The sequence below is a fragment of the Equus asinus genome, chromosome 8, assembly GCF_041296235.1.
Source record: "Equus asinus isolate D_3611 breed Donkey chromosome 8, EquAss-T2T_v2, whole genome shotgun sequence".
Taxonomy (NCBI): domain Eukaryota; kingdom Metazoa; phylum Chordata; class Mammalia; order Perissodactyla; family Equidae; genus Equus; species Equus asinus.
The window spans coordinates 18,598,036-18,618,000 of NC_091797.1; the positions used below are offsets into that span (position 1 = coordinate 18,598,036).

A 19,965-nucleotide genomic window follows, 5' to 3' on the forward strand; every position below is an offset into this window, starting at 1 on the left:
GAGAGGTAAAGATTCTCGGTGGTGGCTGGGAAGAATGGGGATTAGTGGATAGATTTGAGAGATTTTGCAAAGAGTTTACTGATGGTGAGATATGAAGGGGCAAGTGGAATTGAAGGAAAGCGGTCATGAGGGCTGACTCCCTGGTTCCTAAGTTGAATAGTCCACAGCGGTCTGATTACCTTGAAGGGAAAGGCTGTGTGCGGGGGGACGGAGCGGGATTGGGGAACCCGAAGTTTGGATGTGTAGGTTTGAGGTGCCCGGGATTCCTGGCAATTCAAGCTTTCATGCCTGCCATTTTTCATGGCCCCCTCTGCTCTGGTTGGCAGTGTGTTGGGCCATCCTTCTGTTGTTGGATGCTTGGGTGGTGGTTGTTGTTCTCACTGCCAGCAGTGCTCATGGAATTGTCTCTGTACAAACCAATTGCTCTTTGTCCTTTTGGGTTGTTCCCAAAAGTGAGGTATATTTGAGGTGTATTCCCCAAAGTGGAATTGCTCAGTTACAGGAAATGAATGAACAGTTTTATGGCTCTTGCTGCATATTGCCAGATTGTCTTTAGAAAGACTGAATTAATTTAGAGCCCCACCAGCAACCTATAAATGTGCCTTCTACCCCACAAGCCTGCCAACACTGGACTTTAGCATCTTAATTTATTTATGCTGCTTTAATATAGACATGTAAGGGTCCTTGGTTGTGCAAATTTGTATTGCCCTAGTTGCTAGGAACATCATAAATTTATCCAGATGATGATTACCTTTCTAATTACTCATGTTGTCCTCCGTCTCTGCTATGGACTGGACTTTGTGTAAACCTCATTTGCATTAATTCTTTATATATTCTCGTTATAACCTTTTATTACTGTGTATGACATTTCTACATTCTACATTTAATATTATATTTAATAACACAAATTTAAGTTAATATTCTTAAGCCCATTTTTTTATATATCTGAGAATATCTTTTTTGTCGATTTTAATGGTCAGAAATTGATCTCTTTGCAGATGGACTAAATAAACTATTTGATTACTTTTAATTGTATATTTGATCTTTTTAATGTTGCGTTTGTTGACTTTTCTGGACTTCAGCATCATATTGGTGGTGAGAACTACCTCAGTGTGATCTGCAGGATGTTCATACCCATTGCATAAGTAAGGGATTGTATGGCCAAATAAGTTTGGGAAGAGCTGGGTGCTAATAAGTGACCATTTTCTGCAGCCTTCCTGCAGGGTCTCCTGGAACGCCAACAGGCTAGTATTGTGTCTCTCCAAGAGAGGGCTGCAATCAGGAGCATTTCCTAAACTTTCAGACCAGGGATTGGTAAACTTTATCAGTAAAGAGCTGCATAGTAAGTATTTTCAGCTTTTTCTGCCTCGTGGTCTCTGTGGGAACTACTCAGCTCTGCCTTTGTGCTTTGAAAGCAGCTGTGGGCAATACCTGAAAGAAAGGGCGTGGCCGCATTCCAATAAAACTTGATTTATGGGCACTGCAATGTGAATTTCAAATAATTTTCATGTGTCACAAACATATTCTTCTTTTGATTTTTTTTTTTCCAACTACTTAAAATGTAAAAACCATTCTTAGCTTGTGGGCTATAAAAAAAGCAGGCAGCCGGCTAGAGTTTGTTCACCTATGTTTTAGACCCTAGAATCATTTTATTTTTATTTGTTTGTTTATTTTCTTTTGAGGAAGATTAGTCCTCAGCTAACTACTGCCAGTCCTCCTCTTTTTGCTGAGGAAGACTGGCCCTGAGCTAACATCCGTGCCCATCTTCCTCTACTTTATATGTGGCATGCCTACCACAGCATGGCATGCCAAGCGGTGCCATGTCTGCACCCAGGATCGGAACCAGCGAACCCCGGGCCGCCGAGAAGCGGAACGTGCGAACTTAACCACTGCGCCATTGGGTGGGCCCGGCCCTAGAATCATTTTAACATCTTATAGGACTAGATCAGGGAAATTCACTCTGGAAAATGCTTACTTAAATTCTGCCCCATTTGTCTGAAGTGTACTTATTAATAGTAAATCCTTTCTCCTCTTATGTTTTCTCACTTGCTATGTACTAAGTTTATATTTTAAATCTGTGTGAAATGCCAGTTGGTCCTTGTGTGTCCTTTAACTCATTGTTGTGCAGGCTATATCTTTGTTTTGTAGAATGCTCCAAGTCTCATCGGGTATCTTTTAGGATTACAGCTTTTTAAAATCTGGAGTCTTGGATACTGCAAAGGGTTCCTGGACCCAATTCCAACATGTGTGTGGAGGCGTCCCCACACCAACGAGCAGATCTTGGTTGCCAGCAGGGTGTCTGAGAATTCAGTTCCTTCTAACGCTGTCTACCCAGACAGAGAATCAGCTTCCACAGGTAAAAGGCTCAGTCCTACAAGACCACCCTTCTCGAGTTTGATTAATTTGGTAGAACGGCTCACAGAACTCAAGAAAATCTACTTACTCACTAGATTACCAATTTATTACAAAGAATGTGAAAAGATACGAATCAACGGCCAGATGAAGAGAAACGTAGGGCGAGGGCCGGAGCAAAGGAGTTCCTGTCCTGGAGTCTGGCGCAGTGGCGCAGGAAAGCGGGGAAGCGGTCTGGTTCCCCAGTATGGAAGCTCTCCTTCTGGGTTTTTAAGGAGGCTTCATTATGTAGTCATGATTGACCAAGTCGTTGGCCATTGGCAGTTGATCCACCCTCAAATTGCCCCTCGGATCCCCCCTCTCCTCCCCTCTCCTGCCTGGAAATCAGGGAGTGGACTCCAGTCCTCTGATCATCCGCTGGTTCTCCCGGCAACCAGCCACAGCCCTTGGGTGGGGTCCAAAAGTCACCTTAAGTCATCTTTGTGGCCCTGAAGCATTTCCAGGAACTGAGGACAAGAATCTAAATATTATAACAAAAGATGCTCCCTTTGCTCTTATGCTCTGGCAACTCCAGGGTTTTGGTTGCTGTGAGCCAGGAACTGTGGATGAAGACCAGATATATCTGAACAATATATTTCGGTCCTCTGAATTGACCCAATGTATATTGCTTATAAATCACAGTATTGCAGGAATTGGATATTTGCATTTTCATTGGGGTATTTTAAAAGATTGTCTAATCCTGAGGGAATGAAGCTAAAATAGAGTAGAATGATAAGTAGAAGGAGTGATCATTAAAATAACTGACATTTGTGGAGCACTTACTTGTGTCACACGTGTTCTACCTGCTTTATCTGTGTTAAAAATTAATTGTGAAAACAATCTTAGGAGAGTAGCTATTACTATTATTTCGATTACACTAATGAGGACATGGAGACGTGGGCTGAGCCTCTTTCTAAAATCCCCCAGCTGGGACCTGAGAGAGCTGGGCCTGCTCAGCACCCTGGAAGCTAAAATGGGTTTTGTTTATACTTTCGTGCTGGAGTTGCTGCGCTGGCTGGTGCGTGTTAGCCTGCCTTGGTTTATATAAGGATTCTATAAATTCTTTGAGCACAGAAGAGTATCTCCCTGAACCTTTGCCACTGTCTTGTTTATAACGTGGCTTCTCCCTGTAGGTGGGGGTCGTAGCCTATAGAAATAGTCGTCGAAGCGCATAGAAGGAGATGAAGTTCTGTGGTCCAGGGATTGAGTGCCGGGTGCGCAGAGGCCTCTCTCTGCACTGCAGGTTGCAGGGAAGACCGCATCTGGGTTAGGCCTTGTCCGTTTTTTTCCTTTTCCCAGTGTCCCCTGAGCTTGCCTCCTTCTAGTCCTACAGTCAGCACATTCTAGCCTTGGCTGTCTCCATATTCACTTGCTTTGACAGCAGTCCCTGCTTTTGACCCAGCAACAGAAGACTTTTTTAAATCGGAGAGGGGAGAAGGAAATGCGGGAGCTGACCAAATTTATGTAACTGGGAGCAGTACTGTCTGTGCTTTGTGGAAGCCTTATCCTTGGAGCTTTCCGCGTTGCGCGTTCTTTTTCTCCCTTCAAAGCTAGAGAACTCTCAGCAGTCAGTGTCTTGCTGTTATGAATATGTGAGGCTCACAATGGCCAGACATTCTAGGGCGTCTAGTTCTACCTGGCTTTTGCCTTTTGATCATCTTAATAGATATTGCATAGTCACCTTCTCAGGAATAACTTGCTCTCCTTATCTTTATTATAGTATCTGCAGTAGCTGAGATCCCTCTGAAACTATTAGTTTTATGCAGCATTAAAAAATTTCTAGGGGGAGCTGGCCTGGTGGCGTAGTGGTTAAGTTTGCGTGCTCTACTTCAGAGGCCCGGGATTCACAGGTTTGGATCCAGGCGCATACCTAGCATCGCTTATCAAGCCATGCTGTGGCAGTGTCCCACATAAAATAGAGGAAGATTGGCATAGATATTAGCCCAGTGACAGTCTTCCTCAACCAAGAAGAGGAAGATTGGCAGTGGATGTTATCTCGGGGCCAATCTCCCTCACCAAAAAACCAAGTAGTTTCTGAAGTAAATTCACAAGCTGTGTTCCTGTTTGTCCATTATGAATAGACAAAAGTTTACCACTGCCTTGAGTTTGCTCATTTCCATTAAAAATTATTGGAATTTGCTAGGGAACAAGAATGACATAAATATGTTGTTCTTGTAAACTGCAAGGAGTTTTTTCCCATTTGTTCGAAGGGTGAGGTCATGGGATAAGAATTGTTGAGGTAAATAGGCATCAACGTTCTAACATGTATTAACACATCTGGATGCTTCTGGTCTTCAGTTGGGTCCATCTCTTCCCTGGAGTAGAAGTGACAACAGGGCAGATGTGATGTGGGTCACCAAGGTGAGTGTGGGGGGTCCTGGAAGCCTTTATAGCTTGTCCTTTTATTTTATTTATTTTTTTGAGGAAGATTAGCTCTGAGCTAACATCTACCACCAATCCTCCTCTTGTTTGCTGAGGAAGACTGGCTCTGAGCCAACATCCGTGGCCATCTTCCTCTACTTTATTTGTGGGACGCCTGCTGCAGCATGGTTTGACAAGCAGTATGTAGGTCCGCACCTGGGATCTGAACTGGCGAACCCTGGGCTCCCGAAGTGGAACGTGCGAACTTAACTGCTGCGCCACCAGGCCGGCCCCATCACTCGTCCTTTTAGACCTGCCTCTTCCCTCCTTCGAAATCTTTGTCCTGAGCGTTACCTTTTAATCACTCAGTAAGTATGTATAGTGTTCTCATATCCTGTTGGGGATGGGACACTAATGTTTGCCTCATTTGTCCATTATTGTTGGTGAAATAAGTGTCCTGGCGAAATAAAATTTTCCAAATTACCAAAGTTTAAACTAGGATGGAACATAGATAACTTCTGAAGAATAATCTCATTATACTGCTTATAATTCTAAGCACCGTTAGTATATAAATCTTTTTCATAAAGTGAGAGGAGATGTTTTAAATTCATGGTTATATTTGCTTGTCATCTTAAGCAACATGCTGAGCATCATTCTTGTAAGCCAGTTATGGTTCCAGAAGTACAAGTGATGTCGTCAGGGTCTTTGGAGGGGAAAGGACCTCTTTCCCCATAGGCTGAAGGCTGCCAGACTGCTTTCTCTCTTGAATTATCCTGGCGATTCTCTCACGCTTGGCTTAACACCTGTGCTTTCCTCCAGCAAGCTCCTCTGCCACCACACTTTCATGTGCTGCTTTTAATTATTTATGGTCTGCAGATCCATTCATTCATTTAGTCAACAAACGCATGAGGTATACCCTGAATCACGTGCGTCCTTGAGGGCTTGGAGAGCATTAGGAGGGAAAACAGACTCTGTTCTTGTCCTCATGGAGTGTGGGGTCCAGAGGGGAAGACACACTAAACAGATCCATGTGCAACTACAAAATTGTGGTAGTCCTATGGGAAAAAAGGGAAGAAAGGGAAACCTGTTTTAATTTGGGGAGAGGGCCAGGGATGGCGTTTCCGAGGGAGTTCCATCTCTGGTAAAGATTTTGCATTTCGTCCGTAAGTCATGAGGGAAGCCATTGGGAGTTCTAAGCAAGGGATGGAAGGATCAGATTTGGTGTGTGAGTGGGAGTGAATGTCAAGAAAGGAAGCCAAGAACTCAGTCCTCATTGCTAGACTCTCTGAGGAGGTCTGAGGATCCCTGCAAGGGAGCTCCTGGTCCCTGCATTTTTGGACATTTCTTTTCACTGCTCAGTGCGGGTATTGGTAGCCTTTTTTTCTGTAAATGGGCAGACAGTAAATATTTTAAGTTTGCGGGCTATATGGTCTCTTTTGCAACTATCCAGCTCTGCCGTTGTATGAAAGCAGCCATAGGCAATGCCTAAACGAATGTCTGGGTTCCAGTAAAACTTAGAAGAACGAGTGGCATGCAGGATTTAGTTTGCTCACCCCTGGTTCAGAGGATGCTCTGTTGATGATTTCCGTGATCTTTATTATTGAGGTGGTTGAGCAAGGGAGGAAATGCAATCTACGTGGTTGTCCCTGGCCTTGAGCTGCTTATGATCATTATGGGAAGATAAATATATACACTTAGGAGGTCATCAACAAACATTATAAGACAATATGTAATTAGATACCAAAACAATGAAGAGAAACAGGAAATGTGATGAAGAGTTTGCTCATCTACTTGGAATCTGGGTGTCTAGGACTCGTTGTAAAGGCTCCATGGAAAAGGTGAAATTTGACAGACAGTCACAGACACCTTGAAGGTTACAGTTGAATACAACCTAGTCCAACCCGCTAATTTTACAAGCGAGTAAAACAACGTCCTACTGGTCTTAAGGCAGAGCCTGGACAGGAACACAAGTCTTCTGTTCTCTAAGTCTTCGCCCGGGTACTCTTTCTACTTCAAATCTGATCCTTCTGCAGGCTGAAAATACAGATCTGGTAGATTCATATTAATGGGGAGGAGGAGGAGCGAGAGGCTCTAAGTCATGGCTTGTGTGGAGACTTGTCCTTGAAGAAAGCGGTTCTCAAGACTGAGCAGCGTGGCCGTGGCTGTCATTTGGGATTAGAAGGAAAGAAGAGAAACTGGGGCGTGGAGTGGGAAGGGAAGGAGGGGAATGCGGAATAGAGAAAAATGCACACGTACGCCGACATATGGACTAGGAGGCAATCTACATGTCCTTAGAAGGAGGAACCTCTACATTAAGGCGTATCCGTACTGTCGAAGAGAACTGGACCGTTATAAAGAATGAAATGTCTGTATTTCCGACATGGAAAGATTTCCGTGATGTAGTATTAGAAGCTGAATGAAAGCAAGTCACAGAATAGTATGTGTGGCCTGTCCCCTTGAGACACGTGAAGCAAACCTACAGTAACTGAGCCAGCCAGCTTAAAGTGTGTGTGTATGTATTATGTGTAAATGCTCAGAATGGTCTGGAATCATGCACACCAAAATAGACAGTGGGTTTCTCCAGGGATGGGTGGATTTGAGCAGAGACTTCAACATTTTACTCTATTTCATAATTATTAGCATTATTACAAAAATGTTTATCTTTGTTATAAAAATAATTATTAAAAAAGAACAATATGAAAACTGTAAAGGTGCCAGGTTGGGTAAGAGGTGGAGGGAGGGGCTCTGAGTGGAACTGGGCTGTCTCCAGAGTGTTTCTCAGAATCAGAGGATTAGAGTTAGAGGGGTCCTGTCTTAGCTCAGGGGGTCCAGAACTTAGCTGGGCATCAGAACCACTTGGAAAGCTTAAAAACAGACAAAACGAATTCCTGGCCCCATTGCACATCCGCATGATCTCAGGTGATGGGACTGGGGATGTGACCTTTTTAAAAAGCTGGTAATTCTGATGCTGCGTTTGAGGCCCAAGGCTTTGGTGAACCTCTGATTTAGTTTCTCCGCCTCTGTACAAATGAGAGCATTAAGGATCGGGATCAGGTAGAACCTCAGGGTTTCTGGCTCCCGCTCGCCCACTTTTTAATGATTGTGTCTCCAGATTCAGGTGTTTTCCCTAACATTAGCTTTTAGGTATCAACTCAGCTCGGTTTTACAGTTTGTACGGAACATTCTTAAATATTGCTTTTGAACTTGACCCTCTTCCTCCCCATTACCCATCGCTTCACCCCCAGAATCGTCTTTGGGAATGATTTTTACATCATTCTGATTTTCTTAGAACCCAGAGGGCCACCACCAGGCAAGTTTTCAGTTGACTAAAAGGAAAATAACTTTTCTCAGGTGCCACCTGTGTCTCTGTTAAGAAAAAGGGACAGTGCCATCGCTTCTCTCAGCAGGGTTTCAGTAGGCTGAGGAGCCCAGGGGGCAGGTCCTCCAGCTATGTAGCTCAGATGGGATTGGCTGGTAACTTTGTTATTGGCAGAGCTCTTTGGGGTCCTTATAGCACAGTGATTTTCAAATTTGCTGTAGGAGTAAACCCTCCTTAAAATGAATTCTTATCTGGAAACCCCCTTAGCACATTGGTAAATCAGAGCTGCTGTGTTTGAGGCAGAAATGGGGAGCTTGGCGCCCTACTTCCCATCCCTGCCCGTGGGCCCGCAGGTGCCCCCTCCCGGGCCTCAGGGGCAGCCCTGAGAACCGTTCCATCCTGTGCTCTCTTGAGTGCTATTTGAAAACTCTTGATTTCTTCCTCTTTCTTCTCTTATAGGTCATCGTTCACCAAATCCAGCTGATCTGACCTCTCAAATCTGTTGCCTTCTCCTCTTTCCATGGCCACCACCCTAGTCCAAGTCACCCAACTTCCACCTTAGCTTTCACCTTCTGAGTGAGTTTTCTCCTCAGCTCTCGCCCCACGCCACTTTCACCTTCCACTCTGCAGCCAGATAAGTTTTGAGTTCACAAATGTAGAGTATATGCCTCTTTCCCCCCACCTTCCGATATAAACATATAATGACTTCTCATTGCATTCTGGATTAGGATCAAAATGTGGAGCCTCTCCAAATTTGACAATGGCCACTGTGTTGCATCTTGAGGTAAAGCTACGTAAATTTTTTAGTTCCTGTGCTGAGCTTCCTTCTACTTCAGACTTTTGCTCTGGGACTCCCTCTGCCTAATCCCCTCCACTTCCCCTGCCCAGAGTTAAGTTCTGCTTCTCTATCCTTCAGAACTACTCCAGAACATTTCTCTACCATTCCTAAGCTAGGAAGCGCCTGTTAAACCCCCTCTCCCAGGGCTCTGTATTTCTCCTTCTCAGAAGGAATCTCAATTCTAATTGAGCAATTACTGATGTAATCGGTTGTTTCTGTGTGTCCTGCTTTAGAAGGTAAACTCCAGGGGCCGGCCTGGCCTGGTGGTTAAGCGGTTAAGTTCACACGTTGCGCTTCGGCGGCCCACGGTTCGCCGGTTCGGATCCCAGGTGTGGACATGGCACATTTGGCAAAAGCCATCCTGTGGTAGGCGTCCCACATATAAAGTAGAAGAAGATGGGCATGGATGTTAGCTCAGAGCCAGTCTTCCTCAGCAAAAAGAGGAGTATTGGCGGTGGATGTTAGCTCAGCTATTCTTCCTCAAAAAAAAAAAAAAAAAGAAGGTAAACTCCATAGGGCTGCCCTGTAAACTCTCAAGGTTCTATCCTCAGCCTCTGGCCCAGTGCCACACGTGGCACGGTACACACGTGGTAGGTCTTCGATAAATATTTGTCCAGGGAATTAATAGTGTCTGGTTTTTGCATAAGTCCCACATCTAGTGTTCAGCCCAGGTGAAGCTGCTGAGGCAGCATTGTTTGTCAGCTCTATTTGCAGGAGCTGGAATTGCCTCCTCTAGCATGAGGTAATTTAAAGGTCCATTTTTAGAGCCACATTGTCTAAAGTGGGTTACCTACAATGATGCAGTTTAAAGGGCCCTGAGCTTTGCTTTAATTAGAAACGTGATCAGTTATTGTAAATGAACAAAGAACTGAAAAATCCACTTAAGGAGTGGGGAAGTGTGCAGGTATAATGAGGTTTGGAGGTGGTACTGCCAGGGGGCCCTGTGGTAATTCAGTCATCGGGGACTGATGAGAACCTAGAGGCATCCCTGGCCTTAGATCTAGAAGCATGTACTTGGGGAGATAGATGAAGCTGTAGGAAGCTTAGCTGCAACCCCAGGTGCAGACGCACACACCGTGAATTCGTGACGCCCCTGTGCTGGTTCCACAGAGCCATCCCCTGGGTGTGTTTCTGGCTGACCACTCAGCCTTGCTGCACAGGTAGAGGGCCAGACTCAAATCCACAGTGCATCAGAGAGATGTTTGTCCCCAAGCATTGCTCTCTGGCCAGATCATCCGTTCCATTCTTTGCTTTCATTTAATTTGCATGTGTAATAACCTGCCATTTTGGTTATTTATGCATCTTTCAAACTTCCAGAACACTGCAGCTATCTAAAACTCCTTTTGCACTTCGAAGCTAGATACGCAGGAACTCAGAGAAGTACAGAGGAGAGCCACTTTTGCACCCTCTTGGGTCAAGTCCTTAGCTTTGAGGGGGTTGGGACGAGATTTGTCCTCATGTATTTGCCAAATGCCACTTGGGTTCCACAAGATGGTGATGGACTTTCTTCCCTCAATGTAATGTGTCTGCCATGCTCAGAAGAGGGTGGCTGGGACTGGTTTTGCAAATAGAAGGACCAAGAAAAGGAAAGAAAGCCAGAAGTAAAAAGGGAAGATATTACAGAATTTACCGTTATCAACCAGGAGATTCCTTTCCTTCAGAATCCAAGATGAAGTTGAGCTTCTTAACCAAGAAAATCAACCGCCATCATTTTTGGTCTCAGAGTAAAGAAAAGATATTCTCATAAGCTGAAGATTTGTTTCCAATATTGTCATTTAATTGGAGGCAGCTCTGGGATAGGGTAAGGGGGTCTCGAGATACTTTTGGTTCAAATAGTTAGATTATGGGATGGAGAAGAATTGAATCTTGGGTTACATTTCAAAGTGCTAAGAAGATAGGAACTCTGATCACCTATGAAGTATTCTTGCTTTCTTCTCTCAGTTACTGGTATAGCAGCAAAGTTGGAAGGAATTTTGCCCTGGTCAGTAGCTGGTAGTTTGAGGAAGCCATTATTTTCTTGACACATAACCTTTCTCCATTTTGTCGAGGACAGTGGAAACTTTCTTGTTGGAACCTGTCAATCTCTATTTTTGCAGAAAAGCTTCCTTTTAATGTTCATTCTTAAATGCGCCTCCCACCCCCACCAAGGACCTCCAAATTTAGTACCATAAGTATAATTTCCTTTCTCCCAAATTTTCATTCTGGAAGCTACTATAAAATCCTGTCTAGCTGGGTGAAGCTTCTGTTCTATGCATTAAATTTATATGTGTTTTGAGTCCTTGCTGGGCACAGCTTTGTGCTTGAGCTTCTAAACGGCATCAGCTCCATGATCCAGTGACCATGGCCTTCAGAGGCTGAACAAGCAGGATGTCCTAAAAACGTCAACTGTTGTTTAAAGCATGTTAAGAATGCCAAGGGCCCACCCCTGTTTTTGTTTTTGTTTTGAGGAAGATTAGCCCTGAGCTAACATCTGCTGCCAGTCTTCTTCTTTTTACTGAGGAAGACTGACCTTGAGATAACATCTGTGCCCATCTTCCTCTACTTTATATGTGGGACGCCTGCCACAGCATGACTTGCTGAGCGGTGCCATGTCTGCACCCAGGATCAGAACCAGCGAACCCTGGGCCGCCGAAGCGGAAGGTGTGAACTTAACCGCTGTGCCACTGGGCCGACCCAGGCCTGCCTCTGTTTTGCAAAAATAAACAGAAACAAACAAAACATGTTTGGCTTTGCATAGACAAAACCTTTGGAAAAATTGTGCCATGTCTATTGGTTAACTCCAACTGGGTAATTTGGTGCTGTGAAAGTAGCAGCCTGAACATATGCCATCTTGCTTCTCAGTGGCTTTGTCGTGGTGTCAAGAAATGCCAACTTGATGTTTGAGTCATGGAAAGGAAGACAACTATTCAGCAAGTCATTTTCCTCTTGCGTTAAGATTTTGACTTCTAGATAGCATTGTTAATATGAGCTACAAAGGGCTTTCACGTTCATATTCTCAATTGATTTTTTTGAGAAGACTTGTCAGCTTTATTTTACAAATGGAGAAAAAGGAAGCTGAATCAAAGGTCAGGCAACAAAACCAAAGCTTCCCAGCCAGTAGATCAGGCCCTAGGATGGAAGCGGAGTCTTTGCCTCTCTCTTTGTATTGTGTTGCAGGAGCGGTGTTAAGAGGATACAGCACTGCTCAGGTCTTTAATAGGAATGATGATGGCGGTGTTGGGATTGTTCCATTCCATCCTTTTCTTCTCTTCTGTTCCTATATCACACCTTCTCATTTTGTTCCTTCCCCTCCCCTTTTATTTCTTTCAGCTTGGATTCCTTAGCACCACCACAGCTCAGCCAGAACAGAAGGCCCCAAATCTCATTGGCAAATACCACCACGTTGACCGTGCCACCGGCCAGGTGCTAACCTGTGACAAGTGTCCAGCAGGAACCTATGTGTCTGAGCACTGTACCAATACAAGCCTGCGCGTCTGCAGCAGTTGCCCCGTGGGGACCTTTACCAGGCATGAGAATGGCATAGAGAAATGCCATGACTGTAGTCAGCCATGCCCATGGCCAATGGTTGAGAAATTACCTTGTGCTGCCTTGACTGACCGAGAATGCACTTGCCCACCTGGCATGTTCCAGTCTAATGGTACCTGCGTCCCCCATACAGTGTGTCCTGTGGGTTGGGGTGTGCGGAAGAAAGGGACGGAGACCGAGGACGTGCGGTGTAAGCAGTGTGCTCGGGGTACCTTCTCCGATGTGCCTTCTAGTGTGATGAAATGCAAAGCATACACAGACTGTCTGAGTCAGAACCTGGTGGTCATCAAGCCGGGGACCAAGGAGGCAGACAACGTCTGTGGCGCACTCCCATCCTTCTCCAGCACAACCCCACCTTCCCCTGGCATAGCCATCTTTTCACGCCCTGAGTACACGGAATCCTATGGAGTCCCCTCCTCCACTTATGTTCCCAAAGGTAATTTAAGTAACTTAACTTCATGAGTTATTTATTTGAGGACAGCTTTGAGCCCAGGGAGGTGACCAAGACTGGGCATGTACCAAAGATGTTTTCTTTATTTTGTATATCCCAAAGTCACCCCTTAAAGAAGGGGCTTGCGTTTTGTGGCTAATTAAATGTAGCTTCTTTGGACCTGTTAGAAACATATAGACTTAGAATAGAAATTGAGGGGATCAAATATCTACAAACTGGATCACATCAAGCTAGAAAATAAGAACCGAAATAAACAAGGACAGCATGTGGCCTTATGTAAGTCACGGAATTTCTTCAGGCCCTGGTTTCAGACATGTCAAATAAATGAGTGATTTAGATGTTTAAGGTCCCTTCCAGATTAAGTTTTCCAACATGGAGTCCATCCTGGGTGGACACAGCCGGAAGGACAGAAGGAGGGAGAAAGGGAGAAAATAACATGCCATCTGCAAGGGAGGGATGAATATTGGATCTAAGGTGGGGCAAAAAAGGGGACAGAAAGAATCTCAGGAAATGAGCAAATTTGTATCACATTGACGATAACTAGCGTTCACATCTGGAAAATCATGTTTGTTTTTTCTAATGATTTTAACTTTATGCCTTTCATCAAGTACCCCAGTTTCCCTCAGAATTCATTTTAAACTTCAGACAGAATATAAAATTTAGCCTTTATTTTCAAATCCCTTCCTATTTAATTTAATTTTGTTGAGATGATAGCTGACTTGAGTTGTGCTTTCTAGCCTAATTGTGTGTGATTTCGCTTGACCTTCATGGTAACCCAGTAAGGAGGACCTTCTCAGAACTGCCATTTTGAAATGAAGAAACAGGCTCAGATGACCTGTCCAGGCCTTCTCAGAGCCTGATACAGGCCAGGTCCTGTCTCTTGGAACTCAGTATCCCTGGCTCTCATGCTTGTTAATGAAGACTACTTGTGGAAGCTTCTCTGAAAGAAGTCCACTAAGCTGCCAGCCCAAATTTTGTTTATCTAGTAATAGCAGATACTAAGTCAGTCTTGCGCTATTTTATTCACTGACTTGTTTCACCAAACCTTCTACTGGTTAAACATGGATTTGAGTTTGAACTCTTTTCGTTGTTTTTAAGATTGGCACCTGAGCTAACATCTGTTGCCAATCTTTTTTTTTTTTCTTCCTTTTTCTCCCCAAAGCCCCCTAGTACATAGCTGTATATTCTGGTTGCAGGTCCTTCTAGTTTTGCTATGTGGGACGCCACCTCAGCGTGCCGTGATGAGTGGTGCTAGGTCTGCGCCCAAGATCCGAACCGGTGAAACCCTGGGCCGCTGAAGCGGAGCACGCGAACTTAACCACTCAGCCGCGGGGCCGGCCCCTGAACTCTTTTCTTTATCTCAGTCGTAGTCTGAGTTTTCCCATTGCATCATGAAATAGTCAAAAGGTGGGAGAGGAGGAATAGAGGAATTAAAGGTCCAAGGAATTAAATTTGAACTAGTTCTCTGAATAGTCAGTACAATTAAGAGTTGACTTAAAGCTGTGAACATACGTGTCCGCTCAGTATGTGAAACACAGGAGAAGCTGCTATGAAGCTCAGATGTTGGATCCCCAAGCATGCCCTTGGTTCTGGCATGAGGAAGTGAGTTTACCTGTTCAGTTAGTTTTTACCTTCCATATAAAGGTGCTGTTAGGGTCTTTATGAAAATATGCACTATAATTCATTCTCAGGCTCCAAAGGTCATCTCTTCTTTATCTGGCCTGGTTTGGAGATGACCAGGAAGAGGAGGGAATATATAGATCCCCAAATATAGAAAAGCTCTTCCCCCCTCCTTACTCTTTTTTCTAGGCATGAACTCAACAGAATCCAACTCTTCTGCCTCTGTTAGACCAAAGGTACCGAGTGACATCCAGGAAGGGACAGTCCCTGACAACACAAGCTCAGCGAGGGGGGAGGAAGGCGTGAACAAGACTCTCCCAAACCTCCAGGTAGTCAACCACCAGCAAGGCCCCCACCACAGACACATCCTGAAGCTGCTGCCATCCATGGAAGCCACTGGGGGCGAGAAGTCCAGCACGCCCATCAAAGGCCCCAAGAGGGGCCATCCCAGACAGAACCTGCACAAGCATTTTGACATCAATGAGCATTTGCCCTGGATGATCGTGCTTTTCCTGCTGCTGGTGCTTGTGGTGATAGTGGTGTGCAGTATCCGGAAAAGCTCGAGGACTCTGAAAAAGGGGCCGCGGCAGGATCCCAGCGCCATCGTGGAAAAGGCAGGGCTGAAGAAATCCGTGACCCCGACGCAGAACCGGGAGAAATGGATCTACTACTGCAATGGCCATGGTGAGCCTTCTTCTCTCCTTGCTTTCGGATCCTCCTGCCTCTCCTTCCCTGGGCCCGGTTGTCTGAAGGAATGGGAAATGCAGTTTCTGGAAGCTCTTTTGTATACCAAGCGCTGTTTGATCACGTTGTGTCATGAAACATAAGGTGCTCGGCATTTGACATAATACACTCAGAGAGAATAACCACTTTGCCCCTTTGTTCCTCTGGCACATTTATAGGAGAATGTTGTAGGATAAGAAACCCGAGAGTGACGGTGAGGGACTTTGTTCCACTTTGTCGTTGAACAAATGAGGGGATGGAGTTCGGAGAGCTTTGGCTGTGTTGACCCAGGCTGGTTGTTTGTTCAGGATGCGTCGGACTGACTCCACGGCTCCTGACGGGGGGAGCCCCTGCTTGCTCTACACTGTGGGGCCACTAAGAGAACAGAGGGGGAAATAACAACTTGTCTTCAGTTTGCCTTTTTGAATATGAATTTTGCTGTTAGATTCCTGTCACTTTTCTCACGTTTACTTTTGCCTTCCTTAGGTTTTTAGGATCCCATTTCTGTCAGGAAGATAGGAAGGTCTTTTGGATTATAGACTTCCACAGCTTAGCATGTTGGTGACCATCTGAGGCTGGGCCCTGCATCTTTTACCCAGTCTGTGTGTGTTGACACAGTCTGGAATATTGTGGTTTTTCCTCTTTTGAAGACAAAAAATAGCTTATAGAACTTGTCCCAGCAGCTAAGTTTGATCCGAAGACGGCAGTCTTCAGACCGAGGCAGTAACTTCTCTTCCTTTAAACCCTACATGAGATTTCAGCCTGAAGTTTTGAAGATCCCATTCAGGTACCTTCTTTCTACTTAAAGACAAAGATATAAGCCTAACTTGCGGAAAAGCAGTTTGGCCTTTTTATCTTGAGTCTTAAATGTTTATACCCTTTCGCCCAGGAATTCTATTTTTGTGAATTTATCATAAAGATATAAACCAGAAATACTTAAAAAAAAATTTAAGCACAAAGATCTTAAACTTTTAACTCAATGTTATGTGTAATAAATGAAATTGGAAATAATCAAAGGGCCAGTTTTAGGGAAATGACTAAGTAAATTATGGCATACCCATACAATGGAATATTATGTTGACATTGAAGGTTTTATGAATTTTTTTTTACCTATGACATAGGAAAATGTTTATACTAGGTTAAAGAAAAGAAAAGAACCCAAGCTACATACTTTATGTAATATAATCCCAATTCTCTTAAAACTTTAGAATAGAGATTGAAAGGAAATATACCAAAATGACAATATTGTTTCTTCCAGTTTGATGAGATACATAAAATAATTTTTCTGAACTGTATCATGGACCCTTACGCCTAGATACTTCAGTGAATATTTCCTAACAGTAAGGATATTCTCTTAACAAAAACATAGTACAGTTTTCAACCTCAATAAATTTAATGTGAATATAATATTTTAGTTTACTGTTCATATTCCAGTGTTGTCAGTTGACCCAGTAAGGCCATTGGTAGATAGCATATTTTTTTCCTCTGGTCTGGGATCAGCTATTCATTCAATTGCCCTTTAAGTGGCCAATCAGAACACTTGTTCTAATATATCTAATTAGTAAAAACAACGTGAGCGTCCTGCTGGACTATGTAATTATTTGAAACTGTCCTCTCATTATTCACTTTATCAAAGTAGCAACTTCGTTCCTTTGGTAGTTGCATTTATGGATTAGATTGTGGTCAGCTATATTTCTAAACTGTATTTGTCAGTGTCGTTTTCAGAATTCTTGCAAACACAGTGAGTTATAGAAGCAAAACTGCCCCAGGAGCAGAAAGCAATTTAACACAATGACCCTAGACATTCCTGCGACCCTGCTAACTTTGTCAGCTGCTGTGCCTGTGTCCTTAATATCCTATTTCATAAAAAGAATGGAAGTGCCAAATCTCTACAAAACCTGACCATACGTTCTGTGAACGCAGTAATATGCTTTTCCAAATAAATCACAGTAGTCTCATTCAGGTGCAGCTATCTCTTTTAATAATTTAACCTTTTTCCCCAGATTTTTGCATTGGGATACTTATATTTAAGGTGTTTTTCTAAGGAAGACCTCTTCTTTCCAAATTGCTCTTCTCAAAGGTACCACCAGGTACAATTCCATTACAAAGAGATGTTCTGTTTAATAAAAACCATTCCAGGTGCTCAGAGAGGCCTGTAGAAACAATACCTTGTTGATCTGATTTGCAGTGAGTGCTGGGCAGCAGATAATCCTGTATAATAAGATCTTGTTTTGGGCCTTGTCCATTTCACGCTGAATTCCTCCTGATGATGAGAGTGGGGATAAAAATGCCTAGCTCTGCGTGTCCTCTCTAAGACGTTGTGTAAGAGCTCACTTACCCCTGCCCGCCTTAAGCAGACCATGCTGTGCCCGCGAATGCCACATAGACCCTCAGCACCTTGAAGCTAGGCCGTTGGTTCTCATCTTTCTTGTCACCAAGAGCCTCTTCTTTATTTGGCTCTGCTCACCCTTCTCTGCTAACCATGGACTTAGGACTTTTAAAGTTGAACTCTACAAAACTGTTGTCTGACTTTCACGGAATCCTACTGTTGGAAACACGAGATGAGACCTTATGTCGCCAGGAGGATGGAAGATTAAGGGTGCTGTGGCATTTTGTAAGCTTCCTTCCTTTCTGAAGTCAGAGCAAGTTTATGTTTGGTAGATTGGGACTGTACTGTGGTTTTTTGCAATATGTCTTACTTCAGCAACAGGAATTGGAAGTCCCTTTGGAAATTTTATACACAGAAATTTATTTAAGAGTTTATTAGGAGGTCCAAGTGTCATCAAGATGTCAGTCTATTGTTAATGCTTAATTTGTTGTGGTCTTGTCCTTTTTAAAAACTATTTCTTTATGAAGTGTCACCCCAACATAATGGGGTAAGTAGGAGTCCAAAATGTTCAGTTTAATTTAAAATTAAGATTAATGCAGGTTCACATTAATTGAGAGGTTACATGGAAAACAGTATTTTTTCTTTGATCTGTTTTGTCACAAAAAGCCTAAAAGTAAAGATAGTGAAAGTTAGTCTGTACACAACTGGCCATACGTGGCACTGAGCAAGTCTAAATGGTCTCAAAACACTTTCCTTCTCTTCTTACTCTCCTCTCCCTGCCCCGCTTCTCTCTGTCTTCCCCCTTCCTTCCTTGATTCTCCCTTCTCTTTAACTATTTGCAAAAGGTGTGAAGTTGGGTTCCCAGCAATCTGTTGCCCTGGGGTTGGGGAGGGGGAGGCGGGGGGGGGGGGGGGGGGGGGAGGCGCGGAGCTTGAAAAGCAGATGAGGAGTGGAAATTGCCCTGAAATTACTAGTGGAGGAGACTCTGCAAGGTTGTAGAGGGAGCAGAAAATCAGCAGTCTCTGTCTTTGATCATATTTCCCCCCCTTTTTTTTTTTGAGACTTAGGCTATGAAGAAAAATAAGGGAAAAAAGGGTGAGAGGCAAACGAATTGGATTTATCTTGTTTGAACTGCACTTAGTTCTGATGAGCACGTTCTTAGTCCTGTGCCTTAGGGAGAGTAAGCAGTTGACTGGGACAGGACAGTAATCCCTTCCCGTGTAGTTACTTACAGCACATGACATAGAAAGACAGCGTCTTCTTTAAATTGACTGCAAAAGGGATTGTGAAAACAGCTGGGGCACTCTCTCAAGCAGACTGTTTTGTACCTGCAGCGGTGAAAGGGCAAATGTCTCCTGTAGATCTAGATTCTAAGATGTTATTTCTTAATCCCTTTCGCTCTTATTGTCTGTCACTGGTTAGCTGTTTGTGGGTATGTGGTTTCTCTCCCCACATTGCTTATAAGTTCCTAGAGAGCAGACACTGGGTCTTGTTGTTTATCCCCTATGCCTGGACCATAGCCCAGGGCCCGAGGAGGGGTGGTCTAGAGCTGAGCCGGCCCATATGGTAGCTACATGAGCTTTTTAATTAATTTAAAACTAAAATGAACAATTCATTTCCTCAGTTGTACCACCCACAGCTCAAGTGCCTAACAGCCGCACGTGGCTAGTAGTTACCATGTTGGACAGGACAGGTGTGGAACATTTCCATCATAGAAAGTTCTCCTGGATAGCACACGTCTAGAGCACCCAGGAAGTAAACTTTTTTCAAGGTTAGATTGTTTTCAAGCCGTTGAATGATTGGTTTCTTTCCTTTGGACTAACAACGATATGTGGTGTTAGGGATTTAAACATAAAGATCTTAAGCTGGGTTCTTTGTACTAAATTGCCATAGATACCAAGTAGAATGATTTCTCAGAGCTAAAGGAGGTTTTTATGACAGCACTGCTTTAAAATATGCAAAAACTGGCTACAAAAAGATTGCTGGTCTTCTCCCATCTGATTTGCTTCTTTAAAGTAGAATAGTTTGGCCCAAGGACGCTGGAGAGCAGAGTGATGCGAAGAGAGAGAGAAACCCGCTAATTCCAAGGCCGAGGCCCCTTTGTAAATGCTTAGGTGTTTGTGTTTCACCGGAGTGGAAGTGGATGAGCCTTGCTTGCTGGTGGCCTTAAGCAGGGAAGCTTGTGGGAGTCATCTGCTTGGGTCAGAGGTGGGAGCGAGGGAGGCAATGCAGGCACGGACTTTTGGGGGAAGTAGCACCATAGCCTAGAAATTACGTTGGTAAACTTAGGCTCTAAAATTCTAGATTGCCATTCCCTCATCATCTCAGTTTAAGACCTTTAATTTCCCTGGGGCTCTGTTTATAAGGTTAGAAAAAAAGTGTTATAAAATGCAGTTAAGAGGAAAGAC

At 43.9% G+C, this 19,965-nt stretch overlaps 1 protein-coding gene across 1 annotated transcript in view; it reads left to right on the forward strand.

The window, feature by feature from the left end:
* TNFRSF21 (TNF receptor superfamily member 21) overlaps window positions 1–19,965 on the forward strand; it is a 65,169-nt gene that overhangs the window by 8,948 nt on the left and 36,256 nt on the right. Inside the window, exons 2-3 of the mRNA XM_014837526.3 lie at window positions 12,219–12,870; window positions 14,695–15,189. Of these exons, the coding sequence (XP_014693012.1) occupies window positions 12,219–12,870; window positions 14,695–15,189 (1,147 nt within the window). The remainder of the gene's footprint in view (window positions 1–12,218; window positions 12,871–14,694; window positions 15,190–19,965) is intronic.